The following is a 20,324-nucleotide window of genomic DNA, read 5'->3' as shown; positions in this document are numbered from 1 at the left end:
AGCTATTGTGGCTAAAAAATTACCCACTTTCTGCCAAAAGAAAAAAAATTTATTTGAAAGAAAAGCTGCACACACACACACCCACCACCCCTCTGCCCTTTGAAGTAAAAGCAGCTCTGCTCTTTACCCAGGAAGGGGGAGAAGAGTTTAAACATAAGACCTCCATCTACCCAGCACTGGTCCACTCCTCCTCCTCCAAGGACTTTCACACAGCCCTGTCCCGTCAGCCTGTCTGTGGCATTTGATTCCTGTCTGTCACTAAGTGATGAGGACAAAGGGTGAGGAGTCAGGAAAAGGTCTGAGCTACTTTGTTCATCGTCTGGATACGAACTTTGGATGAACTCCGTGGGGAAAGAGAAAAGCCGCATGGAGCCGGACGCACCGCGCATAGCACTCTCTCTCCTCCAAAAAAAAAAATTTAAGAAAAAAAAAAGGGAGGCTTGAACAAGGGAAAGGGGTGGGAGGGAAGGGAAGAGGACAGCATTCCCCATCCCCATGGCGGCAGGCAGTCCTGAGAGCTCCCTGCTCCGAGGAGACAGAAGGATATTCAAACCGCCTTCCCAGGAGGCATGTTCAATAAAGCAGGATGCCAACGCAGCCTTTTCTCAAACAAATCTGTTAGCGGCGGGCCAGGGGCCAGCCACAAGGGCTTGCTTTTTAAAGCAACCAAATGGGAATTTCCTAATAAAATAAAATTTTTTAAAAAGCCCCACTGCGGCCTGGTTTAAGGGAAGCCTTCTGGCAGCAACAAGTAGTATCTTACGCACAGAGCTCTCTGGGAAGCACGGGAAGATGAAATACGGAGCAGGATGGGGAGCTCTGGGGTGCACCCGAGGGCACCAAAGCACCCCTGTGCTCCCCCTGGGCCCCAAGGCACCCACCTGCACAAGCCTGGGGAGATGATTGCCCACAGTGTGGTTACATACCGGGGGAAGGTTTACAACCACAATTTCTGCTTTGCTGGAAAAGGGAGAGGGCTCAACCTGTGCTGCAATTGAGGCGATTTCCCTCATGTCGACCTCGGAGACCTGGAAAAGCCACCGCAGGGCATACTCACCTCCTTTCCTCCACTTTGCTTTTTCAGAGCAGAGCCAAGTCAGTTTGCAACTGGAAAGCCCTATGGTACTCCTGCAAATGTTAATTAAATCAGCCCCTCCTGGGCAGCAAAGTCATCACAAACTTTCTCCTGCTCTTGCCAAGCAGCTAAGATGTCCATGCGGCAACAGGACATGGCCTCCATTGAGGACTATCAGCAAAGCCTACGTACAAAATGTGCTGAGCCACACAGGAAAACCATTGCAATGGTACATAGAACGCTGCAGCACTCTCAAAAGGCCTGCTGAGTGCTGGAAGTGAAGAGTGCCCCAAACAAAGCTACCCCACCACACTGCACCTTCATCACCCACTGAACATGAGAGGGGACCCACATCCCTGTGGGGACAGCTGGGAACACAGTTCTGGCTCTGCCACCTTGGAAGTCTCTGCCTGAGGGATGAGCAGTTGGAAATCCCAAGGGTCATACTGGAGGCTGTTCACCATCAGCCTTCCCAGCACATCCTAGCAGAGTGGGTGAACTTACTGTCCAGGAGGGGGAATCTTATTTAATGATGCTGGTGCTGCTGGTTCCAGGGCTATTTTGAGAACAGCAAGTAAGAGGCAGAGAGGGAAAAAGAAGGGCCTGGAGAGAGAAGGTAAACTAGAACAAATCCGCTTTATTATTGCCTGAAATCCAAGGAGACTGATTAAAGCAAACAGCCTCTCTGCCCCTTCCAAAGGGTTGTCTCGTCTGCTTCCTAAATCTGATTCCCATTTGTCTCTATATGGTTCTCATTTGTTCTTTATTTGGGTCTCCTTCAAGCTCCTCACTTAGCCTAGGAGAGCCCTCTGAAGAACCACAGGGCTGGGCTTCCCCAGGAGCGTGCAAGGGCAGTCACTGACACCAGTGTCTGCATTCAGGCAGGAGATGTAGCAGAGGAAGGCTGCTGGCTGTATGAGATGGCAAAGAGACTGAGGAGATCCTTGGAAAGAGCTGCCCGAGGGAGGAGAGCATCAGCACCCAAGGATGGTGACAGGATCCCAGCTGCCTCAGGGAGAGCAGACCATACCTGGCATCCCCAAAGGGCAAAACAAAAGCAATAAAAAAGCTAAAGAGACCAGAGGCCCACTGCACACCCCAGGGACTCGAAGGGCTCCCACAAGCAGCTTCTCTCTTCATCAGCAGACAGCCTTCTGGTTAAACAGAGGCTTAGAAATTATCTTAATGGAGCTCCTTTCAAACACAAACCACAGGGACCGGTCCTAATTGTGCAGCTCCTTTCTCAATCGCAGCCTACACGTGATGAAGCAGGTCCACCCGCCGCCCTTGCCCGCAGCCACACACCTTGGCACGCAGGACCAGCGTGCTCCACCAGCCGTGCACGTGGTTCCCAACTGGGCTGGAAGCACCATGCCACCACAGCCCTCCCTGCACTCACCCTCTGCCCTGGCCATTAGCCCCCAAGCACCCACCTAGCCAGGCACTCTGGCCTTGCCAAAGGACATTTCCAAAGCCTAACCAAACATGGCAGAAAGATCCATCCTTCCACAACGTGGACTTTGCCTCCTGCCTCGGAAGCGTGGAAAGACTGGGGATTTCCCCTAGCACCACCACTCACTGTGTCTTACCTCCTTCCATATCACTTGTGGGTTTTTCAGGGTAAACAATCCCCACTTCCCCTTGGGTAGTCTCCCTAAACCTCCAGCCATGCCACTGTACTGCTGCACGTGTCATCCTACCCCCAAGAGCCCACGGGTGAGGACTCCACAGCTTTCTAGACCTGGCTGTAGAGAAGCCACTTTTACGGAGAAATCCCACCCCAGGCCGTGTGCCTTCTGGACACGTGCTGCAAACCTATCCAAACGGAAATACCACATCCTTTGCTACAAACACCAACCAAGCCCACACCTGGCTACCCAACCAATCCGTCCATCACAAGAGGAAACTGAGCAGGGGCTGAACTCTCCATGGCCAGGGCAAACCCTGCATCCCCCCCTCATCAGAGTAGGGTCCAAATGGTTGCAGAAGTACATAACACGGCACTGCCTGTCCTGCATACTGCTCAGGTGGAGGGTGCAGTGCCCATTAGCCCACCTCCCCACTCCCTCCTGCCTGTAAGGAAAGCAGAGACCCTGACCTTCTCCCCCACATCCCCCAGGCCCCTCTGCAGCTTAAGCAGCCCAGGTGCGTAAATGTTATCCAATGCCCTTGCTGGGTGGAAAGTAAATTCCACCCAACGGGGGAAATGCCAGCTGCAGTCAGACCCCGGGATGTGCAAATAGCAGCCGGGGACCTTCGGGAGAGGAACAGCCTGGGCCCAGGCGCTCCTACTGATAATCCTTCTCGGGACAGCCTCTCCAGAAGCTCCCATTCCAGAGCTAATTTGACTATTTGAGGGAGCGCAAAAAATAATGAATTAAACGTTTGCTGTTGCGCTAAATGACCTTTTCAGCCACTTGGGGACAGAATTGCACCGGGGCTTTGGAGCGGGCGCTGCTCCCTGCTCCCACACGCGATGCTTTGTGCCTCCAGATGCATTTCAGGGGCTCTGCACCTCCCCACTGCCCACCCAGCAACAGAGCCCAGAAACAGCCTCTTTGGAAAAATCGGCATGAAGCAGGGAGGAAGAAATGGTCTGCTAAGAGCTGGTCTGCTGAGCAAAGCGCTTCAGACGGCTTCATCTCACGTTGCCGAAAGCCTAAGTCAGGGAATTGCTCCTCGGGATTTTTCTCCATTAGTGAAGCATATTGCAACTTCCCTTCCCACCACTAATACTGATAGAAACTTCACATCTGCTGACCAGAGCCAACAGCCAGGATTTTCCGGGGCAATAATACATTCACTGAAAACACCATTCCTGCCACCTGCTCCCCCCAGACACACAACTGCACAGGGAGCAGGGCCATGGCAGCTCCTCGCTCTCAGCAGGCACATGCACAGCACAACGTGACAGCCAGAAGCTTGGCAAATTCAGATCAGAAATAAATAGGTGGCTCCTTGCAAAGCAAGGGTCATACACCCTTCGAAACACCACCTCCACCAGGCTGCTGGAGCACGTCCCACTGCCTGCAGCTTTCCTACACCGAACGTACCAGGGAGGCTGTGCCCCGTGCTATGAAGTCAGGATCGATGGATGTGACTCCTTCCAACTCATTTATTGTGGCCTGAACTGTGCCTTTTCTCTAGAGATTTGCAATAATATATGATTGCAATATTTGCAATAAAACATGATTGCATTAATAGTAATCTATTATTGTGATAATTATTTTGCATATAAACATCCTCCTTCCAAAAAAAAAGACTAAGTTAAAACACTTGCAACCTTTTAAAATGAGGGACATAGAGTTAAAAGCCAAATTCAAAGTTCATAGCAGGAGACCAAGCCATCCACAGGCTCCAGGTACTGTATCTTTCTTAATGTTTCACTAGAGAATCACTGCACAAGGAAAAAAAAAAAGGATGTGTGTAAACAGGCAAACATACACCCACCAGCAGCTTGGGTTTTGAAACATTAATGTTGAAATTAAAAAGGCACATTTCAGAGAGTTATGGGCAAATCTGCTTTCATTTTGGCTCTAGCCTTGTAAATATCAAATGTCAAAGGAAACAGTCATGCTGAATTAAGACAGAAAAATCCTGGTGCTCCAGAGACATGTCCAGGATCGGGACCACTGAAGTTGGGAAAAGAGCAGTGACCAGCAACAAACGCTCTGCAACTGGCAGGGTATTTTTGCCAGTTAACCTGCCACTGCTAATTCTGCTAATCGACATCACTCTGGAATTTGAAAATGTTATCCAACCAGGAGAGAAACTTGATTTTCCTCTTCTGATAACGAGGAGAGGCAGAACAGCCAGGCAGGGCCAAACGTAGCTTTACAAAATGCTGTCTGTGAAACGGAAAACGGGACATGGAAATGACGAACCGAGTTTCTGGGATTGCACTCTGGCAAGAAACAAAAATCCAGCCACCATCATTTAGACAGGCTGATCCCATTTGCAAAGGCAGCTCCGCTCATTTTTCACCAAGGCTGAAATAAAATGGCCAAGTTATAATTTCAGATTAGTGTGGCTCCTCACAGCACTGGCTGTTTCAAGGGTTTTCAATTTATCAGTGCATTTACAAAAAAAAAAAAAAAAGGGGGGGGGGGGGGGGGGGAGGGGGAGGGAAACAGTCCATGAGCTTAGGCCAAGCAAAAAAGCTATTTTGGGCAAGGCTCTCCTATAAATAAAAGGCTGGGCAGGGAGAGGACGGTGACAACGTTCTGCTTACTCAAGGTGTCAGAGGGAATTTCTATTATCCACGTTGGCGACCTCCCCAAAATGCCAAAAAGCAGCAAGAGCACAGGGCTCCTGGGCAGGCACAGCAGCCCAGCGAGGCAGCTTCCCCCAACAGCCACCCCCTCCCATCAGGCTGCCTGTTCTCCTGCCACCTCACCCTCACCACCAAGAAAAGGAGCCAGTAAAAGGTGGCTTTCTGTTCCAGCTTAAAAACAAATAAATAAACGCATGCAGGGGCAGGGCTCACAAACACACGGCCAAGAGATTTAATTCTTCAGTGTTTTTTTCTGGGGCGCTTTTTTTGGTTTTGGTTTTAATTGAGACAGTTCCAAACCAGTCATTCCAGCCCAACCGATCTCCCAGCACTGGGATAAAGCATCCCCCTGAGTCCCTCCCCAGCCCTGCTGCTGGCCTGACAACACCACGCTGTAATGTATTCAGCCCACAGCCTCCTCAGGCCACAGCTTTCTGTAATTTATCCCTATACCGCCCGCCACCTTGTATTATTTCAGTCGCCGGGGGACACAACGCCTCCAATACAGTTTTCAGCAGAAGCCTCCGACCACCCAGCCCACAAAACCATCATTTTTTTGCATCAGACAAGGCTTCCAGCAGATGCTCCCCAAAGGCGACACGGCAAGAGGAGGCATCTCACTTGAAAACCCCCGATCCTGATGCCTCCGGTGCACACCGGGGAGGTGACAGTCTGCAAAAGCACAATTGTCCTGAGAGCCCCAAAAAAGGTGCTCAGGCAGCCTGGGCTCTGAGGGAGGGCACCCAGTATCTGCTGGCAGTGCTGGGGTGCCACAGCCGACCCCAGGCTGGCAGTCCAGGGGCCAGGCACTGCTCACAAACAGCTTCTCCCACCACAGGAAACCTCTGCCAGTCTGATTGGCCTGGGAACATCTCTGAGTGGATGTTCGGGGAAAGCAAAGGACACAGATTGAGGCTGGTTTATTAGATTACGGACAGCCCCATGCAAATAGGGCCATATTGATCCGGTCTGCAAACACCTGGCTGGGAATACAAGCAGCCCCTGAGTATACAGAAGCTGCTGGAGATTATTAACCAGATCCATTGCTGTAAATCACATTACCTCCTTCCAAACCCCAACCCAGCACCAAGTCCCCCTGTGCTAGGTGCTGTACAGAGCACACCCTTGCAATGTGAGGGAGCATCATGTCTCCCTGACCAGCACCCAAACCCACAAAGATTCAGCCCAAAAGAGTGGAGCCTGGCGGAGGCATCCTGCTCTGAGGTCCATGGAGCCAGGGCCATGCAGCCCACAACCCCCACAGCAACCCCCAAAGAAAAGCACATTACCAGGAATGTGAAACACTGTGTAGGAAAACTGCCCCAGGAATGCAAGGCAGGAATAGGAAATTTTTTAAAAAGGTGGAAAAAAGAAAAATCATATCTTCAGATGCAAACTCATCCCCTGCTCTCATTAGGTACCAGCTTATTAGAGGGCTACAAACCACCCCTTTAGGGCACAGAGGCTTTTCTGCCTCCCAAAGCACCCCAAGTGCAGGAAGGACAAACTGCTAGTAAAATGCCTAACAGCGTATTTCCAAAGTATCACAAAACCCCTTGCAGCTCTCAGATTGAAGGGAGAACAGGGAAATGAGGTGGTGAACCAAAGGCAGAGGCGGAATCCCATATTCCTCCCTTCTCCCTACCAAAATCCTCAGCTCTGATTCAGCAGAAGTGCCAACAGCAGCACAGCCTCATGTATCTCACTGCAAACAAAACCATTCACATTTAAACCACCACCCTGCTCCCCTAAAGAATTGCTGCATGCAGTAATTTCCTTGTGACAGGGGGAAAAAAAAAAAAAAGGCATGATGAAATTGTCTCAGAGTTTCTCTGCATTTTGTTTACTGCCACTGCCCTCAAACGCAGGGCCGGCACACAGCGCGTGAGCCTGCTAACAGGAATAAATCCAACATTTGTGATCATTTAGAAGAGCTCTGCTCACAGACAGTCAGTGCTCCGAGGGGGAAATCCCTTTGCGGGCCTCAAATAGGGAACTTGAACCATTTTTCCCTGGAGAAATTTAGGCCTGAAAGATCTTCCGAGTTTCTCGTTTGGAGCTACAAGGGCCAGTAACAAGATCTCTTTCCCTGGACTCACCCACAACACTTAGATTGCTGCCAAAACCATTTGGAGGTGAGGGAAGATGGAGTGGAGAGAGACCAGGGAAGACACCTAACATGCTCACATAAGAGGATGCTGTAGTTGGCTGTTATTTATGCACCCCCCAGTTTGATAGATGTTTTTCCAGCACGCATTAATTGAGCACAAAGACTCCTTCACCTCTGCACTGTGCCCAGAGCTGTGAGAACCAGCGCCCAAAGAGTGAGCTGCTTGCACAGCACCTTCCTGGAGCCTTCCTTCCCCGGACACACACACCCAAAACCTGCTGCCGAGGAAGTCTGGTGCAAGTAAAGGCTGGCAGACTTGGGAATGTGGGATTTGGGGCAGGAGGACAAGCTCATATATCCCCCAGGAGCAAAGAGATGTGGCAGCAAGTGATGGGACTCACCAGACCCAGCTTCCAAGCACATCCTCCCTCCTGGTCTGCTGCAATCACAGCAAAGTTTACTCAACATCAAGCACTCGCAAAACACAAGCCTTGAAACAAAACCAAACAGATTCTCTCCTGTACTCCTCTAATTGTGGGGAGTCCCCCAGGAGTGGTAACATTGCACCGGAGCCAGACCTGGTTTCTCCACTTTGCCGAGAGGGCCGAAGAGGAGGAGGTGTGAGGAAGGGCAAGAGCCCACTGGCAGCCCCATGCTTCACACCTCCTCCCCTGGAGGACTGCAGGAGGCAAATTTTCATTAAACTAATTAAGCTTGCTCTGTTCAAAGAGCTCTAACCACATGCTACCAGGGGAAAGAAAATACAAAATTAAAGAGGAAAGAAAAAAATCTCTCTGCAAGCACGCTCCTCCAAAGCCATCCATCCCCAGCAGATTCCTGATGGACAACACCATGCAGGAAGAGGAAAGCCCAGAAAAAGGACTCGCTGCAGTGACACACAACCCTGAAGACCCTGCACCCTTCAGCCACCAGGTCCTACTGGGACACGTCCCCCTTCCCATCAGGGTGACTGGTTTCCATCCCCTCCCAGCCAGTCTCCAGAAGTGGCAGCTCCTCTTGTGGTAACACAGCCCTCCCCGCCAACGCAAGGTCTTCCAGACTCTGCCTTCTCTCCCAGAACATCCCCATCTTCCAGCCCCTTGCACATTCCCTGTCCTCCCTTCCCTTGAAGACATCAAGTTTCTGGAAGTAATTTGATTGTGAGATGCAAAGAGGCTTCCTTGGGCAGTAGAGGCTGGCTGGAGGCCCTGCTCTCCCAAAATGATTTGCCTTGCCCAGGGCAGCCACAGCAGGGACCCAGCAGACCCTGCCCCTAGAAGGAGCCTGCTTGCCTGGGAGGGAGAAGCATCACTTTTGCCTTCAAAGCCTTTCAACTGGAGGAAAAGAAAAAAATAATACTAAACATCAAAGCAAAGGCTTCCTCCCCTTAGAAGGGCAGGAGGGAGAGCAGCCACGAGAGGGCTGGACCTGCCGAAAGCAGAGCAGGGACCCAGCACTTTCATTATGAGCTTCTGCAGAAGCAAAATGAAGCCTTTAGGTGCAAGAATTGCATTGAAATTCAAATCAGGGTGTTTAACTCCCCCATGGCTTTTCGAAACCTCGGAGGAAACCCAGGATAAGAGGGAGGGCAGCGTTTGAAACCCTAGAGAAGGGCAACCCACCCCATCCTGCCCTGCAAAAAACTTCATCCGAGAGGCCTTGGGCTTGCCAGCATACCCAGCTTACAGCTCTGCCCAGGACCCTAAAAACACCAGCACTGCACCCACCACAGCTGCCCCTTTTCTCCCTGTGCTGCTCTTCGTGGGGCTTTAGTTGGGAGGGGGTGACTTGAAGGGAGGAAGAAAGAAACCCCGTATCGTAATTGCTATATTAAAGAGAAATAGCAGGCAAGAATAATAAGAGAGGTGTCAGAAGTGAAATACAGTAACAGACATTAAAAAAAAAAAAAAAAGACTACAGTTCTGTGATGGGGGTGTTAATTGAACACAGAGCTGGAGAGAACAAAGGGGTGTTAAGGAAGAAAAGAAGGGGAAAAAAACGTTACCTCCTCCAAAGATCTGATTTGAGTTAAGTTTGGTGAAGATAATGCACAGGGAAAGGTAGCTAATAGCTATATAAGGTGCCTCTTATGTTCTAAAATTTAAAAAAAAAACACAAACACACACACACAAAAACACCAAACAAAAACCAAATCCATTATTCAAAAACAACTGCAAGGGTAATCAGTGATGTCTATAAATGTTCCACTTTGTAAATTCCCCCCCCCCCGTTGGTGGTATGTACATTTTCTTTGAACCCTGAATTCTTTCAACACAGAAGGGCGAGGGGTTTAAGAAAATGAAAATCAGAGGATTTAAAATACAAAGTCAGGCTCTTTTTAAGGAGTAGAATTTGCCCGATGCCCTCACCTCCCCCCAAAAGAGCAGAGAAAGTGAAAGGATGGGAAAAGCTCTTAAGGAGGAGGAATCAGATTAAATGGTCATATATCCTGCGCTCAGCCTCTCCCCGCCGGTCCCCGCCGAATGAGATGGGAGTTGGGAAAGGCTCACAGCTGAAATAGATGCTGCTGCATTTTGACAGCAGATATTTTCCAGTTTGCCATCCAAGGACCCCACGTCTGCGTACGCCTTGCCTGATTCTTCTGCTTAGCTATTCTGCTCATGCAGGGAACAGCTTAAAAAAAAACCACAACACAACAAAAAACAACATACCAAGAGAGAGGAAAAGAAAACAAGGGAGGGGGGAAAAAAGAAAAATAATCAGAGCCCCTACCTCTGCCTTCCAACTTTTTATAAATCAGCAATGCGATTTCCGATTTCAATCCCTATTGACGGAGGAATCAATTGTATTTAGGACAACAATGCCTCCCATTTCCATAATTATTATTCCAAAAAGCCAGCCAGCCATTTGAAGGCAGTCCTGCCCCTTCCCTCTTAACAAAGCGACCAACAGCAAGTGAAAACACACCAAACGAACGCAGACAACTTAAACGTATATTTAAGCAGCAATTTTTCTCCCACCCCCACATGCTCTCATCAGATCAAACCTCTCAACTTTTGTTACTTTTCAACAGACGTCACCCCAAAAGAAACAATCTCCAGGTTGCAGACAAAAGACAACCCCTGAGCTTTTGTTTGTTTGTTATTATTATTTTTTAAAATAATGTTTATAAATCAAAATAACTGAAGAGCCCAAGCACAAAGGGGAACTCTTCGGCCAATACAGACAACCTCTTTTTCTAAGAACTTTATGGACACTTTGGGTTTGCTCAAGACAATGTTAATGCTATGAAATATTAGCCATAATGTTGCAAGAGACCGTGGTAAAGTCTCCGTAAGGCTCTGGAGTCACTTAAATCAGGCAGCGGGGTAACCGAACGCACATTTCTGCACATCATAACGCCGGGGGGAAGATGTACGCACGCACTTCCAAACACCCACCAGTGACCGCAGACAATCACCAGGATTTCCAAAGCCATACATGCAAAAAAAATCTGTGAAGCAAAATGGAAAGTGGGAAGAGAGAAGTTGGCTCAACCTTCACGCCGCTGCCCACAAGGAAGGGGTAAGCAAACAGAAGCAGGCGATACCCTCAGCCCCAGAAAAAACAAGGCTAACTTCCTCCTAGCATGGGGCTCACAAAGCAATACTGAAAAAAAAAAAATAAATAAAAATAAAACAAAACCATCTGGCCCCATTTGCTTCCTTATAAAGTGTGACTTTTGGAGATGCAGATGGGGGAAGAGGGGAGGAGGTCTTTGAATTTGCAAAGTAAAATAATTCACCGTAAACCCATCCGAGGATAGCCAAACAACACTCCCAAAGACATCTTGATTCAACTTCATCAGAGACCTTCGCACAGCAGCCCCACAGACAAGTCAACCAGGAACAGGACGAACAAATAACAATTTTTTAAAATGTACGACAGCCCAAATCTACACCTGGACATCCTTTATTTCCAGCAGCATGCTTCACCCTATTCCATCTCTCTCATTTTTACTTGGCAGAGAGGAAATGATCACAGCCTGGCACCAGGGATGTCTACAGCTCCCCATCTCTTCCCAGTTCACTGGGACCCCACAGCATCTCTGAAGTCAACTGGATTTCCTCCCAGGTTTGGCGGTTGCAGATTCCCCATCTCCTAACTTGACAACTGCACCAATAGCAAAGCTGAGCTGGGATTCAGCAGTTTCCCTGTCAAAAAGTTCCCCTGCACGGGCAACATACACAGCATCAAATACACACGAGGAAAAGGCAGACAAACATTTTCTTTGGCTGACTAAAAATAAAAGGAGAAAGAGGGAAGAGGGAAAGGAACTCGGTGGCTCCTTTTTTTTGGGGGCGGCACCTGGGGAAAAGCTAGAAAACCACCCATAAAATTTATCTCTAGACATACTCCCTCACCTTATATTATAAGAACTCTACAGAGGTTCTCATATGGAACCCACTGCCCAGTTATTATGGAAACTCTGTAAGGAAGGGCCCCTCAGGAAGGTCAGACCCGGCCACACAGTCGTCAGGACTTCATCGAATGCCATCGGTAGGTGCTTTGTGTGGGCTACACGCTGCACAAACAATGCTTAACAAAGGGCCCCCTTAGTCATTTTATATATATTGCAAGAGTCAAGTAATTGTATTTTCAATCAGCTGCTCACACTAGGAGGTTTTATATATTTATATTTATTTATTTAAGAAAAAACCAACAACACAAAACCCCAGATTTAGGTTTCTGAAAGCTGTTCCCCTTTTATGTGCAACTATCAATGTATATCAACTGGGTGTGCAATCATGTTTATTGTCACTTTCATTCATGTCATGCCCTTGCTTATATGGTTTAGATATGAATTATTGACTGCTACAGTCCTTGTTGTAAAAGGGGGGGGGGGGATAAGTCAAGTACTTTGCAGCGTGTTAAAACAAGGCAGCTGGACCAGCATGAAAAAGCCCCACTGATCACCTCCAGTCAGCTCAGAAACCCAACAGTGGAGAAAAACCTTCCCCCCTCCTCACCAAATTTCCATCATTCCTCCCATTTTTTTTTTAATAAAAAAAATGAAAAAGTAAAATTCCGACAAATAAATAAATAAATGGTGCACGTTGCTAAATGTCCTTCCCTGAGCATCTGTTGTTTAAGATCACTCTTGATTGATGACTGCTATTTTTTAATTGTTGCTTTTAAAATTTAAATGCCCCCCTGGGATGTGTTATAAGTGTGTTAGTACATGGTAGGAGGTCTGGAAAAGTGGGAAACGGCAGAGCCAACGCTCTCATGCCATTAGCTTCTTTAGAAGCCTGAGAACACCCCATGCCATAAAACAACAGTATCCTAAAGTAACTAACAATCTAATATATTGCTTTCACTAAAGGCAACTGACAACTCGCTCTTACATGAGCTAGCCTGGATGATTGGCAGACAAGAGCATTTTAACCCTTGATTTTTAAAAAAGTAAGATACCTGTTTACCTGAATAGTGACGGAAGTACAACTGCACCATTTCATTTTGTTGGGTTCCCACCCCTACTCTGCCCTCAGATTTCATTTCTTTTTTTTTCTTAAACAGTGCCATGTCTCAAGGAAGAAACTAAAGAATTAAACTGCAAGCTTTTGGATTTTCTTTTTTCCTCTTCTCCCCAGAAAAAGCAATAAATAAAAAGAGGCAATACAATGGAAATTAAACCACGATATTTTCCCTTCCAGACACAAACCGCATCACGCACGTCCACTGCCAGAAGCATTAAATACCAGCGAGTTATTTCTCCCCACTTAAGTACTGCTGCGTGGGGGATGGAGGGGAACGAGGATGGGGGGCAAACTCGGTAGAAATAAAACCCTCGAAGAGCAAAAAGAAAAATAATAAGACAACCGACAGCACTGATTTCCTACCTGTTTTCTCTTTGATTTCACACAAGACATTGAAAAGGGCTGGCTTCATCCTGTGGCAGTTTAAAGCGTGTTTCCTGGAGAGAGGAGGAAAGAGGGGAGGTTGAGGTTAGGATGTCACCGCAAGGAACAACTTTCCAAATTCACGCTGGCCGGTGCCAACATACCGGAGGCGAGGGGGACCCCTCTGAGCCCCCTCGGCCCTGCCAACCATCCCTGCTAGGACTTGAGCTCCAGCACTGCAAACAGCCACCTACCTAAGGCCGAGGAGGTGAATGACACCCGTGTAGGAAGGTCTGGAGAATCGCCTTTGCCACCGAGCGGCTCCCACGGCCGGCGCGAGGCAGGCGACGCACCGAGCTGAAGGCAGCGGCTTTCGGGAGCCAGAGCTTCGTCCAACTGCCCTTTTCAACACAGAGAGGGAGCACTGGGCTCTCTCCATCACCCACCTCAGACATTAAACCCAGCCATGTGCTTTATTAGGCTCATTCTGCAAGGCAGAGGGGAAATAAAGCTCCCCCGGCCCCCAGTGCTGGAAACATCCTCTGCTTAGAGCTGTCAGCTCAGGGAATTTCAGAGCCCAACTTGGAGCGCAGAGACACACACGCGTGTATGGAGAGAAGCCCATTCCTCTGCCTCCATGCTACTTACATCCAGCTTATTTGTAGGTGTTAAAATTTAATTCTTTACAATCGGGACAGTAAACGGGTTTTAAAACACAGCCGTCTGCTCCTGGGAAGGGGAGGGTGTGCTATTCAACACCTTTCTTTTCAGCTGCTGTTATTTCGGAGCTGGCCATTCTCCTGTGGGTTTAGAGGAGAGACTTGGGGCCGGGGGGTGGGGGTGGACAATTTTAATCAGCTAGCTTTAAAACCCACTGTGTGCCCACTGAGGCAAAGCAACAGTATGATTTTTATTTTTTCCCTGAAGCCAGATGACCATTTAGCCAAGGGTTTAGCTGTATAAAGGGCCACTGCTGCGCCGGCTACAGGATTTCTGTTTACCAACCGAAATTACACGGGAAAGACAATGTGAACATCTGGCAAACATTCACACTACTTACCCCACCACCCACAACATGTTAAAAAGATTTATATATCTGATGAAGTCCCTCCAAGGTATATACCCTTGCAGAACCACAGCGTCCCCTTATCAGCACACCCAGATGGGCGCAGACATTTGGGTATACACAAATCACATACATATGCTGCAGGGGCCCACTCACAAATAATAGTTGCACTTTGCATCTTCCCAAAACTTCATTAAAAAAAAAAAAACAAACAACACAAACAAGTGAGGAAAGAAGCAGGAAAACAACCGTGCAATAGCAGGGTAGATGGAAGAAAATGCAAAGCCAAACATCACTGATAAATACTGCATGTTTGGCAGCTCAGTGTTAAAAAATTATTATTTTTTTAAGTACTGGAAGGAAGCAGCTGAAACAGTCCAGCAAGGCAAGCCCATAAAGCCTTCTCCTAGCTCTGCTCTGGTTTTACTGATTCGATTAACTACACCAAATTATCCAGACAGGAACACACACAATTCCTGCAACTTTCCGAAGGAAGATCCCCTCGCTACCCCGGCTCTGGCCGGGGAGAAAGTGCACGATTTCCTCCTGCTCACAGCTCCCCTGCCTCTGTCAGAACATTAAAAAATTGAACAAGATCAGCCCAGCAACAAGCCTTTTTGCAAAGCGGGAGCTTCAGACAAGCTGGGGAGACAGGGAGGCTATAAGCTGAGGCTGGGCGCGGGGGGGGGGGGGGGGGGGGGGCGGGTGGGGTGTTACTTTTTTCCTTCTGGAAGTTCTTACAAAGCGAGTTTTGGGGCTGTGCGGGGCGTTTTTCCAGGAACAATGTATTCTAGCAATCTGCTCCAGCTCGGGGCACGACTGCCGAGGGGAAGGACACCACACCTAGCAGCTCTGCAGCCCCAGAAGAAAATTTCAAGCGTACCCCAGGTAATGCTGGGCAACTTCTTTTCCTTATTATTCCTACAAGTGCGCCTTCAATTTGGGGATTATTTTGTTGTTGTTGTTGTTCCCTCCCTTAACTTTCGCTGGCGCCTTTGAAGGTGGGTGTTAGGTTTGCGCTCCTTGAAGCCGGGGGCAATTCGGTTATCGGCTTTTACTGCCTTTTTCCCCCCACCCCCCTTTTTTAAAAACCTCTGCAATTAAAGGGGAAAAATAATAATTATAATAATTAAAAAAAAGCTTCTACGTGCATCCTCCAAGAGCAAAGAGACGGCCTTAAAAATAACACCAATACAGGGCCCTCAGAAGAACATTATGAGCGCCCCTAAAAAGAAAGCAAAAAGGGAGCAGCACTTTGTGCCTCTTTCGGAGGCGCCCGAAGCAGAGCCCCCCGCGCAGAGCCTGCTCCAACAACCACCTCCCTCCCCAATCAACCCCCATCCCAAAAAAGGTCGGAGAAGGCCAGGCCGCCTGCCCGGTCGAGCCCCAAGTTTGGGAGAACCGGTGGGGAACGGGGATGGGAGGGAAGGCGGGATGGGGAGGCAGGAGGGGCGACCCCCGGCAACCGCTATGAAGCTGGGGGGCGGGGGGGTAATTAACCCGTTCCGTTTTTATTATTATTTTTTGTAATTTCTTTTTTTTCCCCCCTCTCTCCCGAATTTCCTGGGGGCAGGAAGCCGGTCCTCCCCGCGATGCGCCCCGCAGCCGGACAACAAAGGCCGGGGCGCTGGGGAAACTTCCCCGGTACCTTCTCCTACCCCCCAACCTTACCCCCCCAAAACCCTTCCTCCCTCGCTCCCCACCACCGCCCCCCCCCCCCCTCCCCCCCCCGCCTCTCTCTCACCTGGCCTGCGCTTCGTCCAAACTCTGGTCCGTGATGGTCATGATCTGCTGTAAGATGTCTCCGATGTCCTGCTTCCTGCCTGCCTCCCCCTCCGCCCCGCCTGGTCCATCCTGCATGTGCTGGGACAGGCCCGGGTGCCCCGGCATCCCCACCCCGCTGTGCGTGTGCATCAGCCGCGGCTGGTCATCCATCGCCGGCCCCGCTCCGCCGCCTCCTCCTGCCCTGCTGCCGGGAGCGGCGCGGCTGGGCTAGCCGCCTGCCTCCTCGCTTTCTTTTCTTGCTCGCTTTCTTCTTCTTCTTTCCTCTCCCCCCTCCTCCTCCTCCTCCTCCTTCTCCTCCTCCTCCTCCTCCCCAGCCTCTTCCTCTTCGCTTTTTATTTATCCTTCACGCCGGCGCCCGGCTCCACGGCAGGGAGGAAGAGGAGGAGAAAAAAAAAAAAATGGAGAGGAGGGGAAAAAAAAGAAAAAAAAAGAAAAAGAGGGAAGGAAAAAAAAAAAAAAAGGGAGAGAGAGAAAAGAAAGGGGGGAAAAAATCCCTTTGGCTGCTGGAGGAGGAGGAGGGAGGGAGGGAGGCGGGAGGGAAGGAGGAGGAGGAGGAGGAGGGAGGGAAGGGGGGGGGGGGTTCCGGGGAAGGGAGGGGAAACGGCGGCGACTCCGAAAGCAGGGCAGGCAGCTCAGCCCCGCGCCCGGGGAGGCAGCGGGCGGGCCGGGCAGGGGCTGCGGCTCCGGCAGCGGCTGCGGCGGCAGCAACGGCCGCGGCGGGGCGGGGCGGAGCGGGGCGGCCGCCCGCGGGAGCAGCGCCGGGGCTGGAGCCCCCACCCCCCCCCGCTCCGCGCTCCGAGGGGAGAAGGTTGGGCTCCAAACTTTCCCCCTCCCCGCCTCGGGCCGGGCTCGGGGCTGGCGGGCGGCCCGCGGCGCTGAGCGACCGGCAGCCAACAACCCCCCCAAACCCCCCCCAAACACACACACACCCCCCCCCGCCACCCTCCGCCGGGCCTGCGCGCACCGCTCCCGGCCCTCGCCGCCTGCTTTTGTTCGGCTCCGGACTCCTCAAACTGGCACGGAGGAGCCCGGGAGGTGGGGGGGGGTGGGGGGAAGGAAGGGGCAGCGGCACCTCCCCGCCCTGCCGGCCCCATTGGCGGCGGGAAGGCCGGCCCCGCGGGCCGCCCCGCCTCCTCCGCGGCCGCCCGTCAATCTCCGGGTTCAGAGGTGGGCCGGGGGCCGCGCCCCGCCCGCGCCTTAAAGCGGCCCCGGCCGGCGGGCGGAGCGGGACGGGCAGCGCCGCGCGGGGCTGCGGGGGTCGGCGGGTGCCCCCCCCCCCCCAGCCCCGCGCCTCCCCCCAAAGCCGCGTCCCTCGGCCTGCCCGCTTGCAGGCTCAGCCCGGTGGTCTCGTGGCCCTTCTAGGGTGACGCCCCCCCCCACACACACACACCGCTCCTCGGCCAGACTTCTTGCCTTCCCCCTCAGCCCACCCTCCGTGCCCCCCTGCCAAGCAGCTCTGCCTGCCCGCGCCGTCCCCGCAGCAGGTCGGAGCAGGGTCCTCGCTCCGCCGCTGGCCTTCAGGGAGCTCCTTCCCTCCCACCTCCGCCGCCCCGGCAGCTCCTCGCGGTGCCATTTCTCCCCTTTTCCCTTCGACGACCCACGCAGGCACAAAAGCGGGGCCTTCCCCAGCACGTCGCGCAGGCTGGTGGTGCCCAAAGAGGGCAGGAGAAGCCAGCAGAGCTCCCAAGGCCACCAAGACAGCCACTCACACCGACGTGTCACCGCACCCTGCCGGGAAGCGCTTCCCCAGCCCCTTCCTGCGGCCCTTGGGATCCCAGACTGTTCCGTGGCCAAGACGGGCCGGTGAGCAGGGGCGGCCCTGGGAGCAGGCTGGCCTGCAAAACTGGATTTAAAAAAAAAAAAAAAATAATAAATAAAAGGTAGTTATGGCGATGAAAGAATTTTCCTGTGCGGGAGATGATTTCATCAGATTGTCCCTTCCTCAGGTGGGAGGGTTGCCAGCTCCAGGCCCCTCGTAACACCAGGGCAGGTGGGCCCAGTCCCCGACCTTGGTGCAGGTCAAGGGAAGAGCCATCAGCTTTGCCCGCGAAGAGAACACGGCGATTGTTTCGCTTCCACTCTTCCTTTTTAATGAGACACTTTCCAGTGTTCTACGCAAAACATGACGTCTCGTTTTGAAACTTCCTTTTGAACCATTAAAATGTTTTAACGTGGTTGAAGGCGAAGTGAGACGTTTTGATTTATTTTTTTTTTTTGCTATGAAATGTTTCACTCAACACATTCTTCGTGTTTCTCGATTTGCCAAAATTTTTCAAAGGTTTCAGCTTTCTCACCCAAGATGTATCTATATAGGTTATTTACTTTTTTTGGAAAGGAAAAAAGTAAAGGGAGAAAAATATCCTTTATCTCCACAGCTCCTCAGGAAGTGGAACTTTATCCAAGAAACAAGGAGCCAAGGGACTCCTTCTCCAAAGGTCCAAACTTTCAGACACTTAGTCATCCCTTCGCTCACTTGCTCACACACCAAGTCTAGACGTACGCTGTCTCAATCCCTGGCAGGGACTCTTCTATCCCCAGAGGTCATTCAAGGGTCTTTTGGGTTTGATTTTGAGTGGCTCCAAGGAGAGGCAACACAGCAGAGCTGAACATGCACAGTGGAAAAGGGAGCAGTAGCTGCGGGGGGACAGACAGGGACACTGGGGACCACAGGACACGGTGACCTGCTGACCCTACAGACTCTTGGTCATTCACCCATCTCCCAAGTCACAGTACGCTGCCTCAGAACATCTACACACAGGCAAGATATGAGAGAGGGGGAGCCAGAAGACCTGTGGAGGAGCCAGCACGGGTAGGAGGCACAGGTGGGGTTGGTGAGCCCCAGCAGCCCCATGGTGTCTCTCAGGGAGAGGGGCAGAGAGCAATCCCAGCACGGGGCATGCAGGAGGAGCCATCGGGCCAAGGCAGAAATGGCCAGGACTCTGCCTCTGCTGGAGTCTGCAAAATCCTTCCTGTCAGAGATAACTAATCCCGGGGCCTTTACGACACCTCTCCTGAAAAGCACATTTCATTCCTCTGTCTCCTCCTGCCTTCCAAGTGCATCAGATTGCAATAGGTATTACTGAAAATACTCCCCATGGGAGCCGACACTGGGCTCCCTTAAAACCCAAACACCATCACCCCTCCTTCCCCACGACACAAGCGAGCGCTATGCTCTATTATCTCTACACCCACTAAATCTTTCTGAAATAAAGAATAAACATTTCCACCACACATAGTGTAAGGGTATGTGCCAAGCTGCGTCGCTTCCTCTCCTCTGTGGTTGTTATAAAGTGGTTTTGTTTCAATGGTGAAGCAGATGGACAGATTCCAAGTCTGGCGTCCTCACTCCCTCCAAGTACAGCTAACGCTGTCTTTGGTTTATCACAAATTCCTGAAGAAAACCTTTACAGGAGCCTCTTGTTTAAAATCTTGGCTCCATTGGAGCATAATTCCTATTATTTACTAAATGAAAACAAAGATGTTTTAAAGCACTGTTACTGTGGCAAAGTGCAGCCCTTCAACACGAAGGCCAAACACACTCTGCTTCTCTGAGCGTGAGGGAAGCATCTCCTCATCATTGTCGCTGAACACAGGTGCTGCAACGGGATGAGAAGCTGTCTCCTGGATTCTGACTCCTTAAACATTTTCTTTTTGGTGAGGAGAGCCACCGATGCTTTTGCTTTGCTGTCCAAAATCTGACATCCCCGAGTCAGAGAGTGCACAGATTGTTCGTAACGCCACCGGAGGGGCTTTGCCTGAGATGCCTCTGTGGCCATGCCCTTCTCTGTTCACCACATCCAAATTAATTTTCCTCCCTCTTCTGCAATTTTCCTCTAATGTATTCCATGGAAAAACCAAAGCCCTTCCAATTTCCCAGCCTGCTGCAGCCCCCATAGCACAGTCGGCTCCGTGTGGATGGTCCCTCTTGGGTTGAAGTGCAGCAGAGTTTACATTCCTAACTGGTTTTCAGAGGAGATTCTTCCATTTTCCCAGAAATGTTGTGTTGCTGCTTTGAACTGATTGTTTATTTGTCAGTTTAGTCATTAACCTTCTTCCTTACTCCTTTGGCTTTTGATAAGACAGAAAATGTCAAAGGGAAGGGAAATAGGCTCAAGAATGATTTCCCCTGGTGAAGGATCCCAATCCCCAGAAGCGAAGGGAGTTTTCTCATC

At 50.7% G+C, this 20,324-nt stretch overlaps 1 protein-coding gene across 2 annotated transcripts in view; it reads right to left on the bottom strand.

Annotated features, from left to right (window-relative positions):
* Nucleotides 1-16,475, bottom strand: part of PBX1 (PBX homeobox 1) — a 129,446-nt gene extending 112,971 nt beyond the window's left edge. For both annotated transcript variants that reach the window (XM_051624874.1, XM_051624875.1), the window contains exons 1-2: nucleotides 16,112-16,475; nucleotides 13,302-13,375 (exon numbers count right to left, since the gene is read on the bottom strand). In XM_051624874.1, the coding sequence (XP_051480834.1) occupies nucleotides 13,302-13,375; nucleotides 16,112-16,302 (265 nt within the window). In that variant the 5' untranslated portion in view covers nucleotides 16,303-16,475. The remainder of the gene's footprint in view (nucleotides 1-13,301; nucleotides 13,376-16,111) is intronic.
* Nucleotides 16,476-20,324: the final 3,849 nt, after the last annotated feature.

Source organism: Apus apus, chromosome 7 (genome assembly GCF_020740795.1).
Source record: "Apus apus isolate bApuApu2 chromosome 7, bApuApu2.pri.cur, whole genome shotgun sequence".
NCBI classification, from domain to species: Eukaryota; Metazoa; Chordata; class Aves; order Apodiformes; family Apodidae; genus Apus; species Apus apus.
Note: the sequence above shows the minus strand (reverse complement) of the source record. Positions and strands in the feature narration are given on the sequence as shown.